Source organism: Nelusetta ayraudi, unplaced genomic scaffold (assembly GCF_046127955.1).
Source record: "Nelusetta ayraudi isolate G7.1 ecotype Tasmania unplaced genomic scaffold, CSIRO-AGI_Nayr_v1 ptg000135l, whole genome shotgun sequence".
Classification (NCBI taxonomy): Eukaryota; Metazoa; Chordata; class Actinopteri; order Tetraodontiformes; family Monacanthidae; genus Nelusetta; species Nelusetta ayraudi.
In genome coordinates, this window is record NW_027466185.1 from 10,325,875 (window position 1) to 10,352,520 (window position 26,646).

Here is a 26,646-nt window from a genome sequence, read left to right on the forward strand (position 1 = left end):
TGTGTGTGTGTGTGTGTGTGTGTGGCGCTGCAGCCTCCCTGTGTTGGATCCCATTCATGGTAGCTAAAAGATGTCAGTGGGATTAAAACCCTATTTTTAACCATTAGCCTCAACCACAGTAGCACCAAAGACAGAAAAAAATGGCTGATGACAAAGTTTCAAGTAAAGCCAGTGCGTTGGTTAACTGATGGTGGTTTGTGCTGGAACGTGGGATGTTGGTTTTCTGTGCCAATGAGAAACTACATGTTGTAGCGACGGGTGGGGAAAGGGGTGAGGCTGATCAGCAAGGAGGGAGGGAAGATATGAGTGCAAAAGAGGCCCAAAGAGGAATCAACATTTTTCTTCTCCGTCCTTCAGCCGCACTGATGCAAAAGGTGGGAAAATGGAAACAAACGGAACAGGTGGGAGCAAATCTCCGGAGTTTATCCTTCACGTTGCTTCTTGGCTCACCTGCAAGTGGAGATCAAAGCGGCTGGAGGACACGGCCAAAAACAAAACAAAACAAAGCAAAAAAAAGAATTCCCTCTGGTCAGAAGGGAAGGTCTTCAGAGGGGATCAGTTTGGGATCAGATTGTAAAAGGGAAAGGAGACGACACTGTTGTCAAAGTGTGCAAAAATACTCGCCCGTCTACTGCTGGAACATGAAACCCTTTTTTCTTTTTCTTTCTTTTTTTTTACATTTACATTTTCAGTTTGCTGCAGGTATTCACCTTTTTTTTAAATTTCGCAATATAGCTTCCTCTTTATTCCTACCTATTCATCACCCGCCACTCACGTTTCTCTTCTTCTCTTTTTTAATATATATCTATATTTTCTTTTTAGCTGCGTTTTTTTTCTTCCTCTTTTATTACTTTACAAAAATGAGAGACAGAATGATGGACGGCTGACAATATACATAATTACTTAAGTCTTCTTATTATCAGCAGGTTTTCTCTTGCCACCCGGAGACGATTCTGCGCCTTGGTCGTAAACAAAACAGGTTTATCAGCCGCACACCGCGTCTTCCCTCCTCCTCCTCCCCTCTAGTGCACTCCTCTTCCTCCAACTCCTCCTCCTCTTCTTCTTTCTCCTTCCCTCGCCGATCCCCTCGCTCTCATTGCAGGAGGGCCCTGATTTGTTTGGAGGTGCTGTCGTCATTTAGATGCCGTGTTGTGTACCTGATTGGGGGGAGTGGAAATGAAAAGTGGTCAAGTCGTCATGACTCGCTGTGGTCACGCTGTCTTTCTCTGTTTCCCAAAGCGCGCGCACGCTCATACACACCTTAGTGCGTTCAGGAGTCCCTCCACGCTGTTGGAAGGCTGCTCTTTCAGCACCTTAATGCAGCCCTTCATCTGTCCAACACAAAGACAGCACGCAGTGTTAGAAAAGGCCAGCGGCCTCAGATCACCTCGGCCTCAGATCACCTCGGCCTCCTACTGACGCCGCAAAGGCATCGAGGCTGACTCATAAACTGCCGGTTAAAACAGTCACTAATCTCTTGTTGCCATTTAAAGTAGTGCGTCATTCTCTTGTTTTTTTTTTTAATCAAAACCTATTTTTGGACGTAATTGTTAAGATGTGTGTTGTGGGTTTTAAAGTTACACAAATGTAGTCACATTGTCTCAATCGGTTGGATTTAGACAGATTTACCTTTGAAGGACGGTAAATAAATACATTGAAATTTACATCTAACATGTCATTTCTGATGGTTTAAAGGTTAGCTTGTTATTACTATTTGCAGACATCAAAATTAAATATCGGGAAGATCTGAATGTCATGGTGATAATCTGATAACGTCTCGTTTCCAGCAGCGTCAGGCTTAGGAGTTGAGTTATGAAATATCTGTGCAGTTTAGATTAAGATACTCACGTCAATTTTGGAGGTCTTGGCAAAAGCCCCGACTGGGTGAACGTGGTCATAGAGGATGATGACTCCCACCATCACCCTCATGCAGAAGAGCATGGTGTCTGTGTTGGTGAAACGGCAGCGGTACTCCCTGCGATGGAGGTTAGACAGAGACGAGTTAAATACTGACCAGAGGACGGGGTGAACACGCCGAGATCATTTACACTATTAGAAGCGCTTTTGTCATCGGCATGAAAAGTTCTCCAGTGACCTTCCACTCGAATAAAACCTCAAATTAAAAAAGATGAAACCGCTTCAATTAGGCATGAAGGACAGCATGAATGATTTACTCGGCGAGCCGGCGCTATTGCACCTATTGAATTAGTTGCTAAAACTCAAGAAGTTTTCTTCCGCGTACACTCTGAAAGGGCTTGTTAATTAAATTCTGAGCGTGCGACCTTTGGTGGAAGAAGGACAGCTGGGGGGAAAGGGAGAATAGATGGACCCAAAGGGTGAGAGAAATCAAAAGTACTCACGGGGTCTCCAGCATGACACGGCACACACAGGCCATGGTGCTCAGACAATCTGTTGTGTCCTCGATGGGCAGGGTTTTATTCTGAAATATGAGCAAAAAAAAAAAATAAAATAAAAAAATTGAGCTTGGAAGAGACATTAAGTTTGAGTATGTGAAATGAGGTACATTCAGCCATGAGGTGGCGCCAAAGTGCCTCTGCAGGGTTCAGTCAGGGTATGAGCTACTACTTCTCAAAGGCAATCACGACCGGCTCGTCCTCTAAATGTTGCATGAGCCGGAAAAGTTTGAGGCGGTGGAGTCGGCTAGAGGCTGCGCTGTCTACGTTAAAGTTCTGTTTTGACAGCAGATGGAAGGATAAGTCACGCAACAATCGGGCACCTGAGGTGAGAGAAGTTTGACAGTTTGACAAGTGTGCTGCAGTGTTTAACCAAACTCCTGCAAAGTACAGTGAAAGCATGTGTTCCTTGAGGAAAAGCTTTCAGAGTTCTCTTGTCTTCTTCTGATGTGGGAAAAGAAAGGCGGTCGTGTTCTGATAAAACACCATCTCGTTAGCTGTAGCAAGGCATGCTGTCACTTCCTTTTTCCCCTGGTTTTGTTCACTACTCAAGGGAAGCTGGTTACGTTCTGGAATAGCAAGACTGATGCAAAGACATTTTGAGGTGGAACTTGGTAATATGGATGTATGAGTTTTTAAACTGTGAATTTCAATAATCAAACTACATTGTAAATGTATATCATACTGTACTGTAAGATTTTTTTTTAAAGTAAGTTATGTAATTATGTTTTGCTTGATGTGACAATAATTCTGGTTGACTTATATTCAGAAAATGTTGGAATGTCATCCTGCCAACAAAAGCCTGTGCTTGCGTGTTCAACACATTTCAAGCACTAATGCTTCTGCGAGGAAACGTTTCCTCGGTGCTTTGTTGATAATTTCGGTGGAAACCGCTAAAATTTACTCTACTTCAGCTTGACAGTGGCCTTTGCTCCTGGATGTGTATAAGAGTTATATTTGGCCTCTAGCCTGAAAGCACTAATGGGATTTCAATGAATCAGACACAGTGACAACAGGACGTACCTCAGAAACAAACTTGGTGGTGGCGTTGCTCAGGGTCTTCAGCATTGGCGTGGCCTCGGCGTAGAACAGGGACATCCGATTGGCCATCTCGTTGTTGACTTCGTTCTCCGCCTCCAGCTGTGTGACGGTGCGAGGGAGACGTTTTTTCATCTCACCCAATCAGAAGACAACAACAATTGCACATCTCTGTGGAACGCCTTCCATCGTCCCTCATGAATGATTCAGTGCGGAAAGTGAAACCGTGTTGCTTGACACGAGCCATGTGAGCAAACACAAGCAGCGTCCTTGTGGACGTCGTTTCTGAGGCCTCACCTGCTGGTTGTTCAGCCTGTTCCGGCTTATGGTCCTCCTGTAGTAGCTGAAGTCGTTTTGGATGGCTGGATTTGTCATCTGTGAACGGGGAAAGAAGAGCCGTGTTTTTCACAGGTCGTTTTTTTTTTTTTTTGGGTTCTGAAACCCCTCTCCCGCCCCCAACAAAAAGAAAAGCCGCTGTCTACCTTTAGCTCATCGAAGCTGAGCGTGAAGTGGAGGATCTCTGCAAACTGTTTGGCCAGGGCCTGCTCCCTTTCCAGGTGCTGCATGGGGGCGTACGGCGGGCTGGTCAGCGCCTCCAACAGGCTGCGCAGGGCATTTTCTGCAAAACACATTGCAGACATATTAGGATATTGGAATCTAAAAGATCTCATCGCTGATGATGGATGGATGGATGATGCAGGCTCCTTCATCTTCTTATTCAGACTGTTGTAAGTCTTTGTAATCCGTTCGGGACGCAAGGAGTGTTTCGAGCCACCCGATTTAAATGACAAGCTACATTGAAAGTGACAGATGAAGTTGCTTCACTGCAGGATGTCAGCCAGGACCTGCTGTTGGGCCTCCTGATTCCGTTTGACCAGGAGGCTGTCCTGGATTGGCTCAAACCTTCATTTGACTCAGGCAAAAAAAAATGTACCGTCTCAGCTTCCAGGCATCAGGACAGTATCTCTGTCTTTCCCCCTGTTACTGTTCCGGGATTGCAGTGTTCAGCAAATCCATCCATTTTAATGACTTTCATTTTCGTGGATTGCCGTGAAATTTGATAGCGACAGTCACATCCCCCTCAGGATCACTTAAAATGGCTCTGGTGGTCCCTCAAAGAGTGCTCTGCTAATTTAACATGGCACTTGTGTAATTGTGGGACAGAAGAGGCCCGAAATTGATGCAAGTCAACCAAAGATATTTTTGCCTTTTGGAATGTTCCTGTTTTATTATGGGGAGTTTAGGGATAGTGTAGTCTAGAAACTCCTAAAGAGTTGTGTAGACATCACCAGATCATCAGTCATAAATAGGAGAAATTTCAGATGCGCGTGACCTGTCCCTCTTCAAGCCAATTTGTTTTTCTTGTTGTTATTTTTAAAGGTCCATCTACTGACAAAATATGACGACTGTTCTACACAAAAAAACAAAAAAAATGCTGGGAAGATAAGCAAAAGATGTTTTCAGCAACACCAAACCGTCTATTTCGCACTTCATTTTGCCTGCTGGGCCCCTGAACGGCTCACAACACTATCACGAATGATCTACCGAGGGGGTAGTGAGGATGAAGTTCCAACATTGTCACAACAAACTGGAATCTGTAGGGATCACACTCTTTGTTTCGGGTGGGGACACACACACACACACACACACACACATACACGTGTGATGCATTGGGACTTTATTCACTGCAGCAGCTCAGACACCGCAGCGGAACCTCAGACGCTGTTCTCGGTAGAAACGCCTCAGAAGTAAAGTCTCCTGAGTCTCCATCCCCTTTCCTTTGCATTAAAAATGTAGAGCGGCCTTCTATAAATACAGCGCCAGAGCTCTTCATCTAAAGGCCCCGGGCACGAGGCCCGTTCTCCATACTGATGTCGGCTCGGTGCCCCCTCCAGCCTCGGCACTGATTTATGATGCGACATGATGGAGACACAGCACATATGTTTGTGTACTGACTGAGGCTTTTTTTTAACCTCCCGCCGCAGCGCCAAACTGATTCATCGCAGAATAAATGTGGATAAAACTGGAGGGCGTGTTCCTCTCTCTCAGCACAGAGGGCCTGCCTGAAATCTCTCTTGCTGTTTCTCCTCGGTACATTAGCACGGCCACATTATCATCAATTATTAGTTGGCTCTCCTTCCACGGAAAGCTGAGAACACCGTGTCCATGGGATCGATGCGTTATTGGGAGGCAGAGCAGTGAGAACGCCGGTTGCTGCTGCTGCTGCTGCTGCTGCTGCTGCTGCTGCTGCGACTCCCCCCCACCCCCCACTTCCCGCCGCTCCCTCGCCAGGGTGGACGACTCTCTGCGCAGTTTCCGTAGCAACGGCTGCCTGGCTGCCAGGTCAGGATGCGACATAGTTGGCTAAGAGACATGAGAGACATTAAAGGGTGGGTGGGTGTGTCTGAGAATGTGTGGCCAGAAGATAAGATATTTTCTGTGCAATTTGATAAAACTGTTGAGGATGCGACTTGCCTTCCTGGCGTCATTGATGTTTGATGCATTGTTTGTCAGGGTGATGGTCAAACAGTCATCGAGAAAACACACTTTGGAACCTTTCCTACGTTCTTCACCTCTGTCACGGACGCCCAGTGTGGCGTCAGGAGTGTCCGCATGTGGACTCACCCAGTCGCAGGGAGAACTCGTAGAAGCGCTTCAGTTTGGCCACAAGGGGGCAGACGGCGTTCCAGGCCTTCTCCTGCAGAGCGAGGTCGCCGGGGTTCTGGATGGCCTACAGGCAGCGAAACACAGATGTTCTCTTACAAAAAAAAAAGAAAATGGTTTTGAAAACCACCTCTGACCTCACTCACTCTTTCAAATAGAAATGTGAGGTTATCAAAAGTGAGAAGAAGAATAGCGCTATCAAAAAAAAATAACATCGGACTGCATCGGACAACCAAGCTCTGCAACACAGCGGTGCTTTTATGAATTCTTCATGAAATCAACTTCACAGTCATGTCCTCATTCTTGCCGCAGTCTTTCACTTCTCCCTCTCCTTTTTTTTTTTAGAATCCAGTTTCATTTCTTACTCACTTCCTTGGCAGTAAATCTGACTCAAACAGGGACAAACTGGTGTGTGACTATTTTCAGGCAGGAACTCAATCGAGTTTACCGCCAAATATTCGGCATGAAAGGCTCGAACTGCATGCACGGCCAGTGCAGCATGAAGCATCTGCTCTTTTTTCGGCTGCTGTGACGCCAGTTATTCACAGATGCCAGTCGAGGTTATTGTGACAAGCATGTCCCCTTAAGTTCCTGTCACTGTTTTCCCCCTCTAAAAGTAGACCTTTCTGGTTAATAGCGCGAGAAAAAATGTGTGTGTTTGTGTACGTGTGTGTGTTCCAAGTGTTTAAGGCCAAGTGAGTGATGATTCAGGACTATTTGTTGACATATACAGAGTGATGCCAAGAGTGCTTCACTGAAAAGGCTGCAGGATCCTTATAACACCATCACCCAGAACCGCGCGCTGCATGAAATTCAGAAACACGGTATTTATGTTTCTCGTCGACTCTCCCCTTCACTACAGTATATATTTCAGCATCTCCTCCACATCAGTGATGGGATGACAGGTGTTTTCCTTTCGTTTTTGCTGTGAACCACCCGCCTGCTGCCCGCCCGCTCACCTCTCGTATCTCCTGCCCGGCGCCGTTGTACGACTGCAGCTCTGCCAGGATGCCGTGAGCCTCCTCCAGCACGGCGCTGACCTGGTTCCACACAGCTGTCTCCGCCTCCGTGGGCTGGGCATCTGGGAGGAGAGGGTGTCCGCGGTGACGAAGATGGCGGCGGGGAGACGAGAAGGAAGGAGAGGAGACATAAGGAGGTTAGCGGTCAGAGCAGATTACATCCGAAATGGTCCGATTATTAACTGCGTCGCGCAATGAGAGGGACGTATCGACACGAGGCGGAAAGATTTGTTAGCAGCAGTCATGGACACGCGCGTCTAAGGTCAAAATCTGGGCAGTAATTGGATTAGCCTGCTGCTCAGTCTTTTCCTTTTTTTTTTTTTGTTAATGAGACTTGTAGGCCGCGATCTGTCACACAGTGAGATTTCATTACAGTGCCAACACGAGGGCGGTTTTACTTTGGGGAACGATTTGGACGAGGACAGCCGGACTCTTGAGAGCATCGCTAACGTTCGCCGGTGTGGAATTAACAATGGCCGGAGTGAGTTTTCCACTCCGCCATCAGGTTGGTTTAGCAAGCTCATCTGTTATTTCCCCCCCACGCCACCGTTTGTCTTTTTTCCCCCTTTCTCTTCAGCCCGCGAGGGTTAAGTGTTAGAAACAAGCAAACAGCAGGGAGGAAGGAGAGCCTCTGGGCACCTTCACAGTTTCTCTTTCTGTTTTGCACTGCAACAGCTAATTTAAACCTACAGATTTTTTTTTTTCTTTTCCGTTTTTGCCACAGGGCACCTCCCAGTGCTCCGCCGCTGTTTGCCCATGCGGCGGCCTGCGATGTGGAGTTGCGAGCTCGGGCGTCGCAGTGTAGGACGCGCTCTCCCCTGAGTCATCGCCGCTCTCGCTGCTACTTTCCGCGCGGCCGATCTCGAGGTGTGACTCAGGTACGAAGCGAGAGTGGATTGCCTCGCAGATTATTATTATTATTCGCAGTCTCACGGCGTTGCCTCCCCGCAGATGAATACTTTTGCAGACTGTTTTGCTACCCGGCGAGTGCCTATGGCTGCTGAAATTTGCCGTGTTAACCAGGTGCGGAGTAATATCTTGGAAACGGGGACGTCTTGACACGACTGAGCTGCACATTTTAATCACTGCGCTAATCAGCAGGATCTGATTTATTTTTTCACGGCACCGTGTGTCATAGTCAAAGACTGAGTCTCTGAGCCAGCAGACCAACTTGGCAGTCAACGGCTCTTAAGGGGCTCCTCAGTCTGAAGAACCAATGACTTTGAGCTGTGTGACAGGTTCTGACTCAGTCTCCGGGTAGAAAGGCAGAGCTCACAGGTGGCGCTGTGGTGGAGTCTGCAGCTGCCATCCAATCTCACTCTGCCCAGTTGTTTTTTGTTTGGTTTTTCACGCCAAAATGATTCGCAGAGCCAACAGTGAGCTCTCTCTCTCTTCCCGCTGTGACTAGCAGAGCTGGATGAGCGAGGAAAAGGGACAAAGCTGTCAAGGAGGGAAGAGTGGTTCTTGAAGGGCAGAGGGAGCGTCAGAACACTGTTACAAATCTCTGCGTCCAAACTTTTCGTTTTTTTTTTTTCTTAGCCCCATCATCATTTTTAAAATCTTCTGTCTGCTTTCCTCAGGATGATTGCATCTGCCAGTCGTCACCAATTACCCAAATTTTAGCCAATTTTGCAACCGCTGATTGCCGCCCTGGTCGTAGCTCGCTGATGTTGGCATTTAGTTCTGCAGCTGCAAAGGGATGTGCTCATTGGACTATGACTTTGACTATTTGCGAGTAACAGCAGAAGATTTTAATCCTGAGGACCAGAAAACGAAAAGTTCAGAGTTCACTGAGTGAAGAAAAAAAAGAGCGGTAGCGTCGAGGCGAAGGCCTCTGTCGCCATCCACGCCACGTTTCTTCATCAGTGTCCCTCTGGGGGGTGTAAGGCACGCAGGGTTACCCAAACACAGACTGGTTAGGTGAGCAGTAGGATAGGATGGAGGGATGAGAAGGAGCCAGAGGGATGACAAAGGACCTTTTCTCAGCCTTCATCGTCATCCCTGAGCAACAGCAGCCCACGTAGGGGACCGGCGCTCGCTTCCAGGCGTCATTGTTGCTGGAGCGTCAGCGCGCCATTGTGCGTCTGTCTGCGGCTGACGAGACGCGACTGGTGAATAAGAGTCTGTAGATGGAAGGAAGCCGAACGCCAGTCCCTCGAGCAGAGAAATCAGAGGATGAGGACAAGAGTGAGTGAGGAGGAGGAGGAGGAGAAATGGGTAAATAAGGATAAAAGAGATGAAGTCATGGTCAGCCGGGAGTGGATGGAGGATGGAGGAAAACAAAGCGGAGGCAACGGAGAGAAAGGCGGAACTCAAAAAAATAAGAAGCGGATGGTCTCACGTTCAAAGTCAAGGAAAACTATTGGGCCATGCTCAAGTTCGGCGCAAGCCAGCACTTTCAGGAGGTTTCCCATGAGCCCCCTGGAACAGAGAGAGGGGAGAAGTTTGTGGGTGATGAGGGGGATGACGAGTGTCGGGGCGGGGGAGTAGTGCGCGTGGTCGTGTGCGTCTGTGTGTGCGTCTGCACGTGCAGGGGTGTGTGTGTGTGTGTGTATGTGTGCATGTGCGCAAAGTGTCGAGAGGAGTCGAGGGGATGTGGATGCGGAGGTGGCTGTGTTGGAATGGCGTGATGGATGGATGTCCTGGGTGGAGCACGGCGACGTGGACACAGAGCTTCTTTAGTCCCACTCTCTGGCTTCATTCAGCTGCTTAATATTTATAGTGTTGTCGCTAAAAAGAAGCAAATTTGAAGGGATCAAGGATTAACTTTCTAGTTTTTGTGCAAAAAAAAATAATCATTAAAATTTGTCTGAAGTCCAAAATTATTTAAATATATTAAATATTTTTTTTTTCAGAAGTCAAATATGATTCGGAATTCACCAATATTTCCTCATGATATGTCTGTAGCCATTCAATGAACTCCCCAAGAATAAGAAAATTTCATCTTTCTCAACATTTGCTTACTCCACTAGGTGTTCTATTACATACAGTTATGGTAATCAACTTTTTGTGATGTCACTAAGGGCAGCAAGACCTCATAGAAATTCTCCTCCTGGGTGAGTGACAGGACCCCAAAGCAGATCCTCCTCACCTACAGAGTTTTAACTGAGCATTTTAGCAGGGCACTGTAAACAGAGGGCTAAATATTCTGTTGTATTCTGAAGAGGGCCGTCTTCTTCTTTTTTTGTCTCTCCATTGTGCAACGTGAATAAATCAACGTCATAATATATTTAGAATGTGGACCTCTTAATTAATATTGAACTGTATTTTTCAATTATGAGAAAAAGACAGAAAGATGAAGAAGTTAATTGAAGGCTAACAATATGGCTATAATCCTGTCCATCTCCTGACTTTATGCACCAATCATTTTATTTCATTTTTTTCATCTACACAACACATATTCCTACATTAGAGAGTCGCTGTTGCCAAGAGTGGAACTGGAGAGCGTCTGATAACGACAAAATCGCACCATCACACCATCAACAGCTCCCATCCACACAAACATCAACCCTCCCTTCAGCCTCCCACTGAACACCTCCACTTGCACACACACACACAGGCACATACCCGCGCACGCACGCACGCACACACACACACATTTTACATTTATTTATGTTTTTTTTGTTGTGCTCTCCTGTTTTCAAGCACAGTGACACGTGCACACACACGCCCCCTCCCAGCGCTCACTTACTTTCAAAATCCAGGAAAAAATGGGGACAGTTCTCTAAATCCTTGCCAAGGACCTTAATGAGGTTCCCCATGGCTGGCGACCTGGACGGGGGGAAGGAGACAACAAAATGCATACAGTGCGCACAACCTGGCAACGTGCATGAGACACGCACACACACACACACAGTGAACGCAGCAGCTTCTCGGCTGATTTCTCTGGTCTGCGCTGCTGAGTATCCCATCATCCTCTCCTGCCAGCACTTCCTGTCAGATGCTCCCAACCCCTGAATGACACTGATTGCGGTTTTGCATCGAATGCACATCGGATGCCGCGTCGCATCTGAATCCAAACGGTGAATCATTTTAGCTGCCTCGCCGGGAGTCACTAGAGCCGAGCACTGCATTTAATCCATTTATACGGCTTTAGTAACCCAATAAAAGGCCACAACGTACAGGCTATTTTCCCGCTAATGTTCTTTATGCACAAGCACTCGGCGGCTAGTCTTTGACGAGCTCTTTATCCTTTGCTGCAAACAGCCAGATGCCAGCGCTTCATAGAAACAATGATGAAAGTTTGATCAGATTATGCAGGTCAGAGGGGAGGGTCATACACTGAGTATATGTGCATTAGCTACATATGCCATATATATCCCATATACATATATATATTTTTTTAATTCAAGGTACTGACAGAAGACCTGACCGCTGGTTTTAGTAACTTCAGTCCCTCCCAGCCAACTGTGGGCCCCAATAAAGGCTCGCAAACAGATGGGTCTCATACCACAAATTAAGATCTGTCGCAAAGTGCAGAATTTCATTGTCATCTACATGGTCATTTCTTGCATATATTTTCTTAAATAACACTGAAGTTAATTTCCATTTTGGTGTTTTCCTGCAGTCTTACAAACGGCTTTGTGAGCTCAGGTGAGATTACGAGGTCTTTGTGAATACACAATTTGTATTTGACAAAGCATTTTGCATATTAAAGGGAATCTGAGAGAGTATTGACCTGAGATGGATCTGTTTTGGGAAACAGAGCAAGGGACTGCATGTCTCAATACAACCAACCATACATAGTTTAAACCATGCAGAGTTGTGCCCAGGTTTTTTTTTATATAATCATCTTCATAAATCATTGTTGTATTAAGTAAAACCATGAAACTTTGTTTATCCAAACAAACTTTGAACAAACAACTGAAACAGGCTGAAACAGTTTCTACATTATTGGTACAGCTCCCCAGTTCCACGAACTGAAGTCTTGACCCAAAGCGGCTTAAATGTGGAACTCAGCAGCACAGACAAAACTTCGCGGTGCTCTTCAAAACCACACTGAGATCTATTTATTTCATGCGACGATGCTTGACGTGCCACCACCTCAGCAGCCGCTACCTTGTTTACCTGGTGTTTGTTTAACCGCTGAAAGAGTCTGTGTCAGCACAGAGCGTATCGCCACCTACCACAGAGATCAATAAACTGACTCCTGTGCTAGTATTCCACGACCAAGAAAAGTGGATCTGTCGTGCTTCCCATGCTAAAGATAAAAAAAAAAAAAACACAGTAAAACAACCCTGGCTTTCACGGCAGAAAGCACAAATTCAAATCCAGGAAAATGTACCATTTGCTAGGAGATGGAAAGACATTTAGAGTTTGGGGTTCGAGGCCGTGTACATGCTGCTTAAAGTTTGAAAGGAAACAACGGCGCGCTAAGTAGCGGCTTGCGGCTTTGCTAGCACGAGCGATTTTTGGCAACAGAATGTGAGCCGCTGCCAGGTTTCACTTCCTCTGCCGTGCCGAGCTGCGCACGCAGAGGCCCGTCAGCTTCCGGGCCACCACGACTGATACATTTACGGTTGGCATTAGCATGATTATTTAAGGAAAATGAAGAAGAAGAAGAAGAAGAAGAAGAAGAAGAAGAGGGGAAAAGACTGTCTACTCTTTTCAGAAGATGGCTGTTGCAATGCAGCGTGGGGGATGGAGTTGCACTTGCTGATGCTTTCATCCGTATGACTGCTGCTCTGTCATGATGTGTTTGCAGCCCTGTCTTGGAAATGACAGCATAAAGGCAGCAGAGCTTCATTCTGACTCGCTTCTGCACCGGCCTCACAAAAAGCATCCCGTCTCCTCCCTCTGACTACTCAGACCACCTGCTCCACAACAGCCGGACAGACAGGCGCGAATAAATGAATAACAGATCAGCGTCCTCGGCCCCGACGAGGTGACGGCAAAGATGACACGGAGCCGTCGGCTCCTGGTGCGAGAGGTTGAGGCCGAAGGAATATAGATGTGTTGAAATATAAAAATCTAGCAAGTTTTGCGTCGGAGGCAGAGGCGATGCGTCGTGCACGAGTCTGGAACAGCATGTGGTCCAGAGCTCGGCTGACGGTTGCCAGGATACGGTTGGCCTGGTGATGCTGTCTGCTCGTCTCGACAGAAGATGTGGAGGAGAGAGAGAGAAGAGGAGAGGAAGGGAGAGGAAGGGTGGAAAAATGAAGGAAAAAAAAAAAGCCTTCAGCTCGCTCACACATTGACCGTGTCAGCGGTGTGATCAACCGGGGCCTTTTTGCCTCCACAGCAGGCACATCAGTCACATCAGTCGCATCAGTCGCCGATAAAAACAGGAAATGGAGGGTCGGCGTCTCCTCTTACCCTGCAAGTCCCTGCAAGCTGCTCTTCACCGCTCTCTCGACTTTCCTTCCTCCTTTGTGAAAATCGCTGTTGTGAATAATGACGGCAATAAATAATGATGATTTCAAAAAATAATAATAATCAGGAAAAGAAATCCCAGGTTCAAAGCTGGGCTCCGACTGATGCCTTCGGTCCCGCGGTGCCGCTGATTGCCGCCGTTTTGCTGCCGAGACTGATTGTAAACTTCTGCTCTCTCTCTCTCTCTCTCTCTCTCTCTCTCTCTCGCCCCGCCGCCACCACCCCTCCTCTCTCTCTCTCTCTGTCTCCGTCTCTGTCTCTCTCTCAATGTGCATCTCCTATCACTTCACACTTCTCTTTTTCAGCCATCTATTTAAAGCCCTGCGGTTTTCTCTGTTCGGTCTGTTTACTAGACACTGCTGCTGCTGTTTGCAGAAGCAAAGATGCTCCTCAGCCAACTGAACTTGCCGTTTTTCAATGTTGTCGTCATTGTCGTCTTTTTGTTCTTTTTTTTTTTTTTTTTTACATGCTGACAAGTTATTTACCTTTCTGCCTCTTTCCTGCGGCTGCCTTCTAAACTTGCATGCAAATGGTGGAGGAGAAAAGGCAATTTTTTTTTTTTGCTTTTGTGTCAGACATCGAAATGGGTTCCTCAAAAACACTGGCCGCCGCCGCCGCCCACCACCTCCTCTGCCTCACTTCTCCATTTCAGCGCTCAGCAGCGCTCCTGCGGCCTTGTCTCGTCACGCCGCTGCGACTCAGCATCGCCTGGCCAAGCCCGAGGTGCAAACCGACCAAGCAAGAGTGGGCAGGGTGGGACTGTGCTGCACAAACACACGTCTTGTCTTTTTCTTTTTCCTCAAATTGATGTCAATAATGTGCGTTGCATTCACCCCCACCTACCCGGAAACGTTACAAGAAAGGAGCTCAGCGAATCAGGAAGTGCGTTTGGTCGCCGTTTCCCTTCCCTTTGCAGGCAGCGCGGCGTGAAAGTGGAGCAAAGTGCCTCTCTTATGCAACCTCTCCACCGCGGCTCACGCGGGGCCCTCATCTGTAGTCCGACGGGGATGAGCGAAAGGATCCTTGGCTCTTCGAGTCTCGATGAAGACGCAGCCGCGCTGCCACATGGGCGCCTGAAAAGAGAGGCCCGGGGCGCAGCAGCAGCAGCAGCAGCAGCAGCAGCAGCAGCAGCAGCAGCCAAGGGGCTGAGCGGTGTCTCTTAGCCTCGGCTGAAAGGTTCCTCCTGTTTCACAGGGGGAACTTCATCAGCATGGACTCACTGCTGCCCTCCGCCAAAAGGCCCGCTCACCACCGACGGACTGCCGCCGCCTCACTCTGTCCGTATCTTTCTGCTTTTTTTCCCCCTCCCAAACTTGCAGTGTTTTCTTCACAAGGACGCATCCATATTATTCTGTTATTCCAACAATGCCTCTCAATCTTATCAGTGAACTACTCAGAATTGAGAAAGGTCCGTCCTCTACTTCTTCTTTTTTTTGTCTGCATTGCTTTAAAGCAGCGTTTCTCAACTGGTGAGTCGAGACCCAAAAGCAGGTCACAGAGCTGTTTTGATTGGGTTGCAGCTCTGTGGGCAGTTTTGCCTTTTTTATTTATTTATTTATTTAAAAGGGATTTTAAAAATTGGATATTTGTAGAGAAAATGTTGGCCATTCATCTTGCAAGACACATAATTCAATTCAATAATTTCAACAATTGTTTTGCTGAAAATGATAGAAAGTAGGCTCGATCTAAGTTTCTTTTTTAGATGAATTTGAGTGCTGTGAAATTTCAGTGACTACATGATAAGGGAAAAAAAGTGTAGGTCCTGAGACTCCACCAGTTGAGAAGCACTGCTTTAAAGTAAGTGCACACTAAAGCTTGTGCCTTTGGACAATAGCCCCTTGTGATGTCATCGTCTGCCTGGTGTTTGCTCCTGTTACCTCTGAGACCGCCTCATGTCTGCTTTTTTGTAAATGTCTTTTCAAAAAAAGCTGTTTTAGCTGGAGGTTGTAAGCAGAGGGCTAATCACGCTGTTTTCTTTTTATTCAGCACTTAAATATGCAAGGCTGCTCCTCTGGAGTTCAGGATAGAAACTAAACTTTTGGAAAATAGGTCTAAGATGGAACTTTTAATTTGTCTGGTATTGATTCATCCCCGTCCAGAATCCCCATCTGGTCTTCCCTTGCCGTGGCCTTGTTTTTCAGCTGCTGCTCTTATTTCATTTTTGTTTTACAGAATTTCCAGCATTTCCTTCCCATCCTTACCTTCACTTGTGTTTATCCCTCGTGGAACACTTCACTGCATCAACCAGGGCTTGTCAGCTCCGCACGGTGGTTACAGCATCAGCACCCACCACCTGACAGAGAGGAAGGATGGAGAGGAGGGGAGGGGAATTAGTAGCGAAATTCAACAGTGTGTCTGGAGAGGCCGAGGTGTCGCCTTCGGGATTGTCAATGGAACTGGACTGGATTGTAAAGGCTTCAAAAATTTTTTGAGTTCACTGTAAAACATAGCATTTCAACCGCGGTTGCTGACAAGTTCTGCTTGTTTCTGGCTTAAATTAACAATGGATCCACTCATCTAACGTTTCATTTAGCTTGGGTATTTGATGATTCATGTTTGCCGTTAACTTGCTGTCTGTGAGCAAAGCAAATCCAAGAAAAAAAAGTCAATTTTTGGAATGCTGGAGAGTTGAGGGATTTTTTTTAAATTTGTGTTATCCTATCAGTTTACATATACAGAGTGAAAAAAAGATTATCTAATAGCATCAGGAGTCCAGACAGAAACATACAGGGTTTTGCTCCTCAGTAATGAGAGTTAGTCAACTGGCAGACTGATATGTTGAATCCAAAAACAGGATCCATCCCATTCCCCCACATTTTTTTTTCATGCCGTCGACCGCTTTACCCGCTGACTGTTGTAACTATTAGCACCGCCGCTGCCGCCCTTGCATCACTGAATCTCATCACAGGCAGAAAGAAAGGGTGCAGACAGAGAGGAGGCGGGAGGCTTTGAAGAACAGTTGCCAGGGAAACACAGCCTTTGAGCGCGCACACACGCACACACATAGACAGCGTGGTGCTGATCAGTGTTAGCAAACAGCGGATGGATGGATGGATGGATGGATGAATGGCTGGATGGGTGGATGGGTGGATGGATGGGTGAAAGGCTTGTAAACGCGTCCATTCCCGGGATTACATGTCCTCTACTCCCACATTTCATTTTAACCGTCTGCTCCTTCAGGTAAATTACCAAATGCGTATCGATCACTGCTCCCACCGAGGGGTCAAAGGTCGTCTACTGCACAAGGCGCTGAGGTCGCAACTTGAACTCTGGCACTGCGGTTGATTCTTGCGGATTGCACTGCGTCCCCTTCATTGATGTTTTTTGTCCTTTTATCAGTTTATTCCTAATTGGTGTAACTTGAAAATCACATTGCAAAGGAAGCAGCATTTTGCTCATAATCTTAATTCACTGAACACTGCTCACGTCAGACCTGTATAAATAAATATTTAATTTCATTGACGCTGATGCCGTGTCACTTGATGATGTTGTTGTCTGCAGTTTAGGTACAATATCCAACTAAATGTGCTTCACTTATTTTATCCAGATTCTTAACATGTCGGCCGTTAAGTAGATGGGACTTGACAGCCACAGAAATATTTTCAGAATCCTGTAACAAGTTCCTGCTTACCTGGTCTTCCTGGTCAGCATTTGCATGTAAATTGTCACCGGTATTGATAGCATCGCAATGTTCAGTTGTCTAAATTAGAAGAAGAAAAAAAGTCACCCACCCAGATTACGGGGAAAGTTGACTTTAATGCTGCACTAAGCAGCCACTTCGTGAATCAGTGTCACGCTAATCGAATATAAAAGTCTGCAGCCTCCGGGGAGCGGACACTGAGGGAGAGGTCTAGACATTAACGGGGCAGCGGGTCTTTAAATAGAGCCGCTGTAAAAAGAGAAGAAGGGCCGGTGGCAGGGAAGGAGAGATCACAAAGTCATTGTAGCGGCGGCGGTAACTTTTGCTGACGCCGGTGACTCCTCCTGTTTTCCCTTTGTCGCTCCACATCTCTCGCTCGGTCCCCCTCCGTCACCTTGTTAACGCCGCCGTCTTTTCACTCACTGTCTTACTGCTTTGTGTGTGTCTTTTAACATCTCTTTCCTCTCCAGAGTCGCAGTGTGGGGGGGCTGGACACCGCAGTTCAATTGCTCTGTTTGTTTGCAGGAAGAACGGGAACGATGGAGGTGGGTTTAAAAAACTGAGCTGATATCTTTGGAACCTCGCTTTCTGAGCCCCGTGTGCGGCATTGAAGTCATTGGCGTGTAACAGGAATAGCTGGAGAATGAAGATGGACGGGAGTAGTAATGGACCTGGATTTTTCAGCATCACCCTCCCCCTCCTCCTCTCTCTTGCTGTCTTACACACACACACACACACACACACACACACACACAGTCTATGGCGCCTTGTGGTGCCTCATGAAAGGATGATTGCGTGTGTGCGTTGTGGCTGTGCTGTGCGGCTGCTGGGAGAAGGAACAGACAGGCACGTTCAAGCTGAAAATGCTCTACTGTGATTATTCCTTATGATGATTCGGAATATGAAGCCAGGCAGCTAAACGTGGGGAATTGGAGATTTTTTTTTTCAATTTTTCTTTAATAAACTCAACAGTGGATAAAAAGTGAGCTCTTGTACCAACCGGGTAGACACAGTTTAGATTCTGAATAATCAGAACACGGCTTGTCAGAGATCCAGCTCTCGCTGCTGCCGCTGCTCCCGCGACACCGTCGGGAAAATTATCCCTTATTTTTAATGCTCGCATTAATATTTGAGGATCATCACTTGGTTCGGGGGCATCTTAAGCACTTAAAACGGGCCTGGATTTTAAATTTTAAGGGCAGTTTCCTCTCAGATGTCAACCCATCAGAGGGCTGGAGGGCCTGCTGTACACTTCTAATACCAATTAGCTGTTATCAAACGGGACGCTGCTGTCTTTTGGGGGTCCACACATACCGGCATATGTGTGTGTTTTACAGCCATTGCTATGGCGACCGTTACACCCCTTTTTCTTCCCCATGTGTCCTTCACTGACCCCCTGCTGTCTCCGTAAAACCAAAGACGGAACTGTGACTGTATGTGCACTGGTGTGGTTTTTTTTTTTGCGTATGAAAATAAAATTTAATTGACTAGAACTGATGAGTGTGTGTGTGTGTGTCTACATGCCCTCTACGAAACAGGACATAAAGGCAGTCATAGACGTCCACGTCGTCCGACATTCTCCTCCTTGTCCTTTACCTCTCCTGCATACCTTCCCTCCTTCTGTTCATCCTTTGTCCTTCTGTCTGTCCGTTCACACTATATTTGGCCGCAGCGCCTCTCAACACACTCATATATCGTCAGCATATCTAACAATAAAAATGGATCTTCTCCGGTTAGTCCCTATTCCTATTTGTTATGTCCTCATTATACCCCAGTAGTCTCACAATGTCTTCATCTTCAAGTGAAACGGATGTTCACGATGATAAAGATCACTTTCTTTGGTCAGTTGAACCAGAAACGTTGAGGTCTGTCTGCCATTATTCTTCGCAAGTATTATTCTAGACATGCATGCTGACATGCCTGTGGTGCTGTTCCAAGGACGGGGGTAGATTAGAACAGTGAGACAGAAAAAGAGCAGCAGAAGCACAGAAGATGCCATTTTTTAATGTAAAACTTAGGAATGGTCTTGCTCTCGAAGGTTTTTCTATGTTTTTGTGTCATGACGTCATCTTTTCAGCACTGAAAGATGACATCACCTCAATGTGTCGAGGAGGAGGCATGCACACACTCACACACCCACAGTTCGCCGCCAAAATAGATGTCATAGCAACTGCATTGGCAATGATGCTGTAGCTGAAGAGGTTTATTCTCAAAACCACTTTACCCTCATTCACTTAGAACAGCAACCAAGGGATCAATTTGAAAAACGGTGCACTGGCTGAAATTGTTTTTAGTTTTTCACACACCCATCTGGCAAAGAGCCCAGAGAGACAGTTTGGATTAGGAGGAGGTAAAACTTAGAAGTACACCTTTGGTCACATTTTAAATGGGTCAATCAAATTTTTTCTTCCTTGTTTTGTCGACTGAAAAGATGATAAATGCGAGATGGATGGGAGAGATTCCGGGAGGGAAATCCCACCAGTTCGGCTGCCTTGCAAGGTTAACAGGAAAATACTGCGACGCTAGCTGCAGCATACTGTAGAATTGGGACGCAGAATACGACTCCATCTCCCGGGACGTGCGGGATGCGGCCCCACTAGGAAGAATGAATGGGGCAACCTCTGACCTCAGCGTGACCCACTATCTATATTCGGCTCAGCAGGTCAGAGTCAACCACCCGTCGCATAGCCAACAGAGGCGGCCTGCCCTTGTGGAGGAGGCGACGCTCCATCGCACCAAACTGCTGAGTGTCGCGCACGGCAGAGGGAGCATGGTTACACTACTCCCTGTCCCCACGGGGGGAAGAGCAGCAGCAGCAGCTGCTGTCAAATGTAGGAAATTGGCTGAAGTGTACAGTAGGGGCCTGGTCTGACAGGGAAAAGAATGAAATAAACATATGGAAGAGGAAGAGAGTAAGTGGAATCAACTGGGACACGGTGGTGATGGTGGACCCCAGGGGTGCGTGTTCGAGACCTTGGCTATTTCCCCTGGTTTATTTATGCTTGCTGCTTTTCTTTTGGAGCTTTTGATGCACAAGGCTTTTTCGTCGCTGACTCAAGCTTAAACTATAATTAGTCCGCAAGCGAGTCTGTTCACGGGCACAGAAGGCGAGAAAAGGATCGAGAGAATCCATGAGTCTCACAAGCTCCGATCAAACACCGAACGCGAGCGTGACTGCCAGCATCCCAGAGAGCCCACGGGCAGAGCTGGCATGCACACCCAACGACAGACACGCACACGACAAATACACAAGCAAGACAGAGAGGAAAACTTATCGGGACGTTGTGTACAGTTTATAAGATCTGACTGTTCACTGAACCCAACCGTGCCTGGACACCTGCCAGCAACTGGTCCACAAGTACGGGGGACAATAAGTGATTAGAACACCTGTGAGGCAGAGTGATACATCAAGTCCCAAGTCCCCCAAGCTGTTCTCGTCCATATCAGCACTCTTTTAGATATTGCTGATATTGCTCTTAAAGGCCGAGCTCACGATACCGAACCACAAGACCGGCCTCCAGCCTCCCTGGGAATCGGTCTTGTGTAACGTAAGATATGATTCCAGTAGGGAACATCAAAACAAAGCATTAATTTTGTGCAAGATTATTATCCCCAATAAAAGTCTGTGCACAGATTTGCAATATGTGGCATATGTTTTTTTCCAGAAAAGATCAGGTAATTTCAACCCGTTTACTCAATTTGCACATTATTATACAGCCTTTGAGCCTTTAGCCTTTCAGGATGAGGGCTAATTTGCATGTTTGTTAAAAAACAAAAAAACAACAACATTGCTAGCGGTGCAGATGAAAGTAGAGCAAAGATCAGGGTAGAAATACTAAAAGGCTAAAGCCTTATTTGTCATCATTCGACGCCTTCACATTTTGGGTAAATACTCGGCCAGCTCGGTGGTAATAATCCTAAAATACATTTCACAATAACATTTTTTGGTTAATGGGCTCTTTGTGGGTTTTAATTTGAGTGTTCATTAACAAAATCCTCCAAACTATAATTAAACTCTCATTGTTGGCTACCTGGCACCATTAACTGAACAGGTAAGATAATTTGGCAGCCTTGCAATAATCAAACTAACAACAACAGCAAAAAAAAAGAAGAAAAAAACCCCCCTGGGGATCCCGATCCCACACTTCCTCATTAATTCATCTCAGATGAACCATTCTTTGCCTGCATGTAAATGTAGCATGATTTTAAGCCTCAGTAACCATACACTTTCTTGTATTATCCAATTGTGTCATTTTTTGAACTGGAGCTTCTCTTGATGCACTTGATGAAGTAGATCATTTGCCCCTCCCACTTATTCTGCACTAATTGCACCATCGTCTGACATCCTGTCTTTGGCCTGCTGTCTGCTGAAATCGACCTCATCTGCCCACGGAATCGACCATATTGATGTTAAATATGACCAGAGGGCGGGCACAACAATCTGATCTCGGGGAAGATCCAAAGTAATCTGATTACAGCCCCAAAGCCCTCGCTGTCTTTGCCCATGAAAAGAGGGAGTCGGCCGAGTCACGTCCCCTTCAGAGAGCAGACTCAGAGAGGCAGAGAGGGATTTGATTCGTGTCCCGTCTTTGAGTCTCGCTGGACGTTAAATAATAAGCCACCAACCAATGTTCAGAGTCGGGTCATATGACCTCACTGAAGGCGGCTTTCACTGGGTTTCTTCACTTATTGGTTTCTAAACAATCTCTGCTTTAAGTTGCTGAGTCAAGTTGCATCAAATGGAAAAACAGAGCTTTTGTTTTTTGAGTGTACGTTTCGACTTTCATTTCATTGTCATGACAGGAGTTTGTTGTTACTCGTTTACACTCACGGAGCATTGTGGCATTTGAAGAGCGCAATGGAGGTGTGTTGTTGTTTTAAGGGGGGAGTTTGACATTTCTTATTCTTTAGCTTCATAGCTAACAGATATCAAACCAGTGTTTTGTTTTGTTTTTTTGCTTGTTTGCTTTTTTTTTTACAGCATGAGCATGCGCACACTTCTTTTATTTATTTTCTTTTTTTTTGGAAATGTAGTTTCACAAACTACACACAGCCTTTCTTTTCAGGTACTGTATCTTAAAAGTCACTGGAGTTTTTCTCCAAAATGTCTTTGGAATTAACTTCACTATTTCTTTTTCCAACGGCCATACCAGCCGTACTTTGGACAGCCAGTGTGTGTCGGCTCAAAATCTGAAACTGTCACCAACTGTCTCCCCTGAGCCCCCTTTCTTCTGTCACATTTAGCAGCCCGCCTATTACGAATTCCCAAAACCATAAATGTATTCACACTTCCCCCTTACACACTGTCCTCTCCCAACAGGATCATCACTGATCTGAGGAAATAATCCCTATTCTCTGACAATACTGGTTAAAATACGCAGGGAAAAAATAGATTAACAGGTGGAGATTAAACGCACCTCTCTGAGATTATCTCGTCAATCGGCATTTGACACAACCTCAAAAATACACTAATCACGATGACAGATGTTTATCAGCGGAACGAAGAGTCACTCAGTCAACAGGATTCAGTGAATCCAGCCACAATACGGATTTGCTCTGTATTTTAGATTAAAGCAGCCCACATGGACAAACATATGCACAGTCTTTTAATCTGGTGCCACAAATCTGCACTATGTGGACGCAGCTCTGGTTGGATTAGCCAACCCTTCGAAGAAAAAGAGCAATAATCTACCGTCAAAGTATAATCGCTCTTTAGATCAACAGATCTTCTGGATTAAGAATTTGTGGCGTGTTAGTTTTTTTTGTCTGAAGAAGGAGAAGAAGATTGTTTGCGTCCTTGAATCAGCAAAAACCTCAGTCGACATGAATGCAGAGACAAAAAAAATCCACCTCCTGGCCATCATGTTAGCACCTTTTCAGTGTCAAAATGTTTTGACACTGCACACGTTCGGTGGCAATTATCCCTGACACACATCGGCCCTAATTTGTAAAACCCAGTCGGGACCTCAATGGCGTCTGCAGGAGACAGTAACGCACCGATGCATCTAGGGTTGCGTTGACGCCTGACAAGCGAGGCGAGAGGCAGCGAGCAATACAAACACAACCCGCCTCCTCTGCTCCGTTCTCCCTCCTGCCTTGCTTTCTGCAGCCTCCACACCTACTGGCAGGCGCCGTGGTGCACGCCGTCGTCGGGGGACTTTGTTGTTTGCCTGCGAACGTGCTCGTCGCTCTGACGATCCAAATGTGAAACTCAAACGTTTGCATTTAGCGAAGGCTGTGAAATCGCCAGGGATTCGTCGCCTTTGCAGAAGCGCCGTGGGTTTGTGTGCGATGGTTTCGAACTACAGGTGGTCCTGGTGAAAAGCCAAAGTTTCAGAACAGGGGTTTAGGTGGGGGTGAAGTTGTCTTCAGGCCCATAAACAAGATCTTGCAGCAAAATATGGAAAACCGCAAGGCAAAGTGAGAGAAATTCAGGATTGTGAAATCAGGGGCTGTTTTAATCTGACTAATCCACTGCTTTGGAGAAATTAGAAAGCAGAATAGCTGAGCTGAGGGCACCTGCGGCACTTTTTTGACCATACTGTAACACAGGGGTGGGCAAACTACGGCCCAGGGGCCATATGTGGCCCGTTAAACTTTTTAGTCCCGCCCGCCAAACTTTAAGAAATGATATTAATAGTAAGTATGACATAAAACAGCTGTAATTCATCCATTTTTTTCATTGTTTTAAGAGTAAATCCAATAGAGGGCCTTCAAAGACACTGATTTTGTTGGATAGACATTAAAGGACATGTTTTCTACATATCCCATCATATATCTTTATGAGATGGGTCATCAAAACACGCCACCCATCTGCTCCTGCTCCGGCCCCTCTCGGTCATATTTTAGAACCTATTTTGGCCCACGAGTCAAAAAGTTTGCCCACCGCTGCTGTAACATTTCCTTCACCTTTTACTAAACAGTAACGCTTGCACACTAGGTGCTTTCACACGGTGACATTTCCGTATATCCTGAGCTAATACCTGCAGCTGTGGAATGTAAAGGGAACTTCCTCCTCCTCCACTTCCTCCCTCCTCCTCCTATATGGCTCTCCAACCCCCATTCCTGTCTTCCGCCTCGCCAAACCTGATAAACCTGATGCATCTTAAAGGCGCCCCCCCCCCCCCCCCCAACTGCGAGATAGCACACCTCACGCAGGACGGAGGAAATGACCCGCAGCTGCTCCTCTGCACAAGACGGACAGCAGGACGGCGGCCTGTCAGTTCTACAGTGAGCGTCATGGGATGGGGGTGGGGTGGGGGAGGGGGGTTGTGACAGAATGTGACAGCACGGTGGAGGCTGACCCGGGGTGGGGTGGGGTGGGGAATAATAAAGAGGAAGCAATATTGGGAGCGCAGGCGAATTAATGAGCTGATGAGTAAGAGAGCGTTGACGGATGGAGAGAGAGGAGCGACGGAGGAAGGGATGTGAGTCAACGGGGAGGGAGGGGGGAAGGAAGAGCGCCGACCGGCATGTTTCTATGGGCGGCGGGGAAAGATTTGGTTGAGCGGGGTGCGGGGGGTGAGGGAATCTTGCATCATCGCGGCGGGCCAATGGGAGGCCTCGGTGAAAATGTTCAAAGGGAGTGTCCTAGCAACAGCGGAGTAAATACCACAGCAGCCTCAGTTTCCATCTTAGACCGGAGACAAAACCCCCTGAACGCACACCGGCGGGGCTACTGATGCGCACGAGCGAACACGCACGCGCTCGCAGGCCGACGCGCCGCCTGATTCCGTCCATTAAGTGGATTAGGCCGCGCATAATTTGATCAGCGACTCGCCGCCTGCCTGCATCACTGGCTGCGTCTCCGGCATCGACGCACCTCATCCTGCCCCGCTCTTATTTCAGCAGGCAGGCGGCGCCAAAAATGAGCCGTTCTGTGCGTGTGTCCAACTGATGGAGCTCCACAACTCTGTATTTTTTTCTTTACGTCTTGACATTCAAGCGCTGAATCCTTCCTTGACACCTCCGCCCACCCCTTCCCCACCACCAGCCCCTCTTTTACAGCGAGGGGCAAGTCACCGTGGCAGTGAGCCATCGTTTAATCTACTCCTATGGATTATAACCTGAGTCAGTAGATTACAGGGGAGGGGGGTTAGACAAGCACCCCGGGGTCTCGCAATTACACACCTCCACCATCTCCACCATCTCTTCCCGCCTCTCGGCCCCTCCACTGTCGCCCCACCACCACCCTCTTCTGACCCGAGCACTCGCACAAAGAGGACGCTTGCAGCAGACGCAGCATCCGCGGCTGCAAATTTTTTGAAAGGGCGCAGCGCCGCGAGCATTCCTTCATTCATTCCTCCCTCCATTCACTTTTCCCACCTCGCACCCACCCTTCCCTCCAATCCCCCCCTTGCCCCACCACCCGTTCCCTGCATCCTCCACGCTTTCCATGCCTGCATCCCTTCCCGTCCCTTCTAGAGGCTGCAAAGCCTTATTGTCATCAGCTGGAACCTGCAGCCTGCACTTTGTGCACTGCCGCTGCTGGCTGGGAGGCGACCGGCGGAGATTCCCTGACGCATCCAACCGGAGCTGCGTCGGGAACGTTCAGCGTTCACTTCTTACCCTCAATGCTCCAGTGCTACCCAAAGCACCGGTTCTAGGTCAGTTGACGCCCTGTGACCAATCCAGCAGTCGGCCGATGCGCACGTAATGCGAGACGCGATGAATGCCAGGCGGCGTGCAAGAGAGGAGAAGGACGTGGAGGAGGTGGAGGAGGAGGAGGAGGAGGAGGAATGTCTCGGTCCGTGGACGTGTGTGTGTGTGTGTGTGTGTGTGTGTTGTTGTGTTGTGTGCAGGGCTGTGGCGGTGACCGGGCACTGCAGCGAAAGAGGACGAGCCCCCAGTTGACCAGCCCCCCATCTCCTTACCCTCCCCCGGGGCCAAAATTTAACCTTCTCTTTCCTTCCCTCCGGGGACCCCGACCCACGCTAGCCCCCTTCATGCATCCCTCAGCACACGGCCGCTCGCAGCATCCCTCGAATAAAAAGACAAGGCACCAGTCAGACTAGCGAGCAGCGAGAGGAGGAGGAAGAGGATGCGAGAGCCTCACTCGCCTCAGCTGTAAATGGATGCGATGATGGTGAGGGAGGTGAAAATGAAGCGCTCCTTTTAAAAAAAATAAAAAAAAAATAAAAAATCCTTACCGGCTGTGTGATGCCTCTGACTGGTCTGTGTTTGGGTTGTCCGCTTCCTTAGTCTCCGGACCGAGGGTGAAACACGGACGGATGCCGGGGGAACAAAAGGAGAGGAGGACACAGGGAGAGAGCGAGAGAGAGAGAGAGAAGCGGGGGAGAGGAAGGGAGAAGAAAGACACACCACCAGCGTGTGCGGTGGCGAGGACTGGTGTGTGTGTGTGTGTGTGTGTGTGTGTGAGGTGGTGGGGTGGAGGGGTTGCAAGGAGGAAAATAAAGGATTGGGGTGAAGTGAGAGAAATTCCCCCCCAGCGGACGCTTCTTCTTCTTCTTCTTCTCCTCCTTTTCCGACGGCTCCTTTA

The 26,646-nt window shown here is 47.5% G+C and overlaps 1 protein-coding gene across 6 annotated transcripts; it reads right to left on the minus strand.

Moving 5' to 3' along the window:
* fam49al (family with sequence similarity 49 member A, like) lies at positions 1-26,646 on the minus strand. 6 transcript variants are annotated; one of them, XM_076051684.1, is made up of 13 exons: positions 26,297-26,644; positions 15,709-15,800; positions 10,827-10,906; positions 9,477-9,556; positions 7,076-7,197; positions 6,078-6,183; positions 3,935-4,071; positions 3,750-3,827; positions 3,438-3,554; positions 2,361-2,440; positions 1,849-1,975; positions 1,261-1,331; positions 1-1,157 (listed from the first exon to the last, which is right to left on the minus strand). In XM_076051684.1, exons 4-13 carry the CDS (start codon positions 9,547-9,549, stop codon positions 1,094-1,096), a joined length of 975 nt encoding a protein of 324 aa, XP_075907799.1. In that variant the 5' UTR covers positions 9,550-9,556; positions 10,827-10,906; positions 15,709-15,800; positions 26,297-26,644; the 3' UTR covers positions 1-1,093. The 6 variants fall into 6 exon arrangements, with proteins under 6 accessions (XP_075907799.1, XP_075907801.1, XP_075907798.1 ...); XM_076051686.1 differs by lacking the exon at positions 9,477-9,556 and having other exon boundaries at positions 26,297-26,646; XM_076051683.1 differs by lacking the exon at positions 10,827-10,906.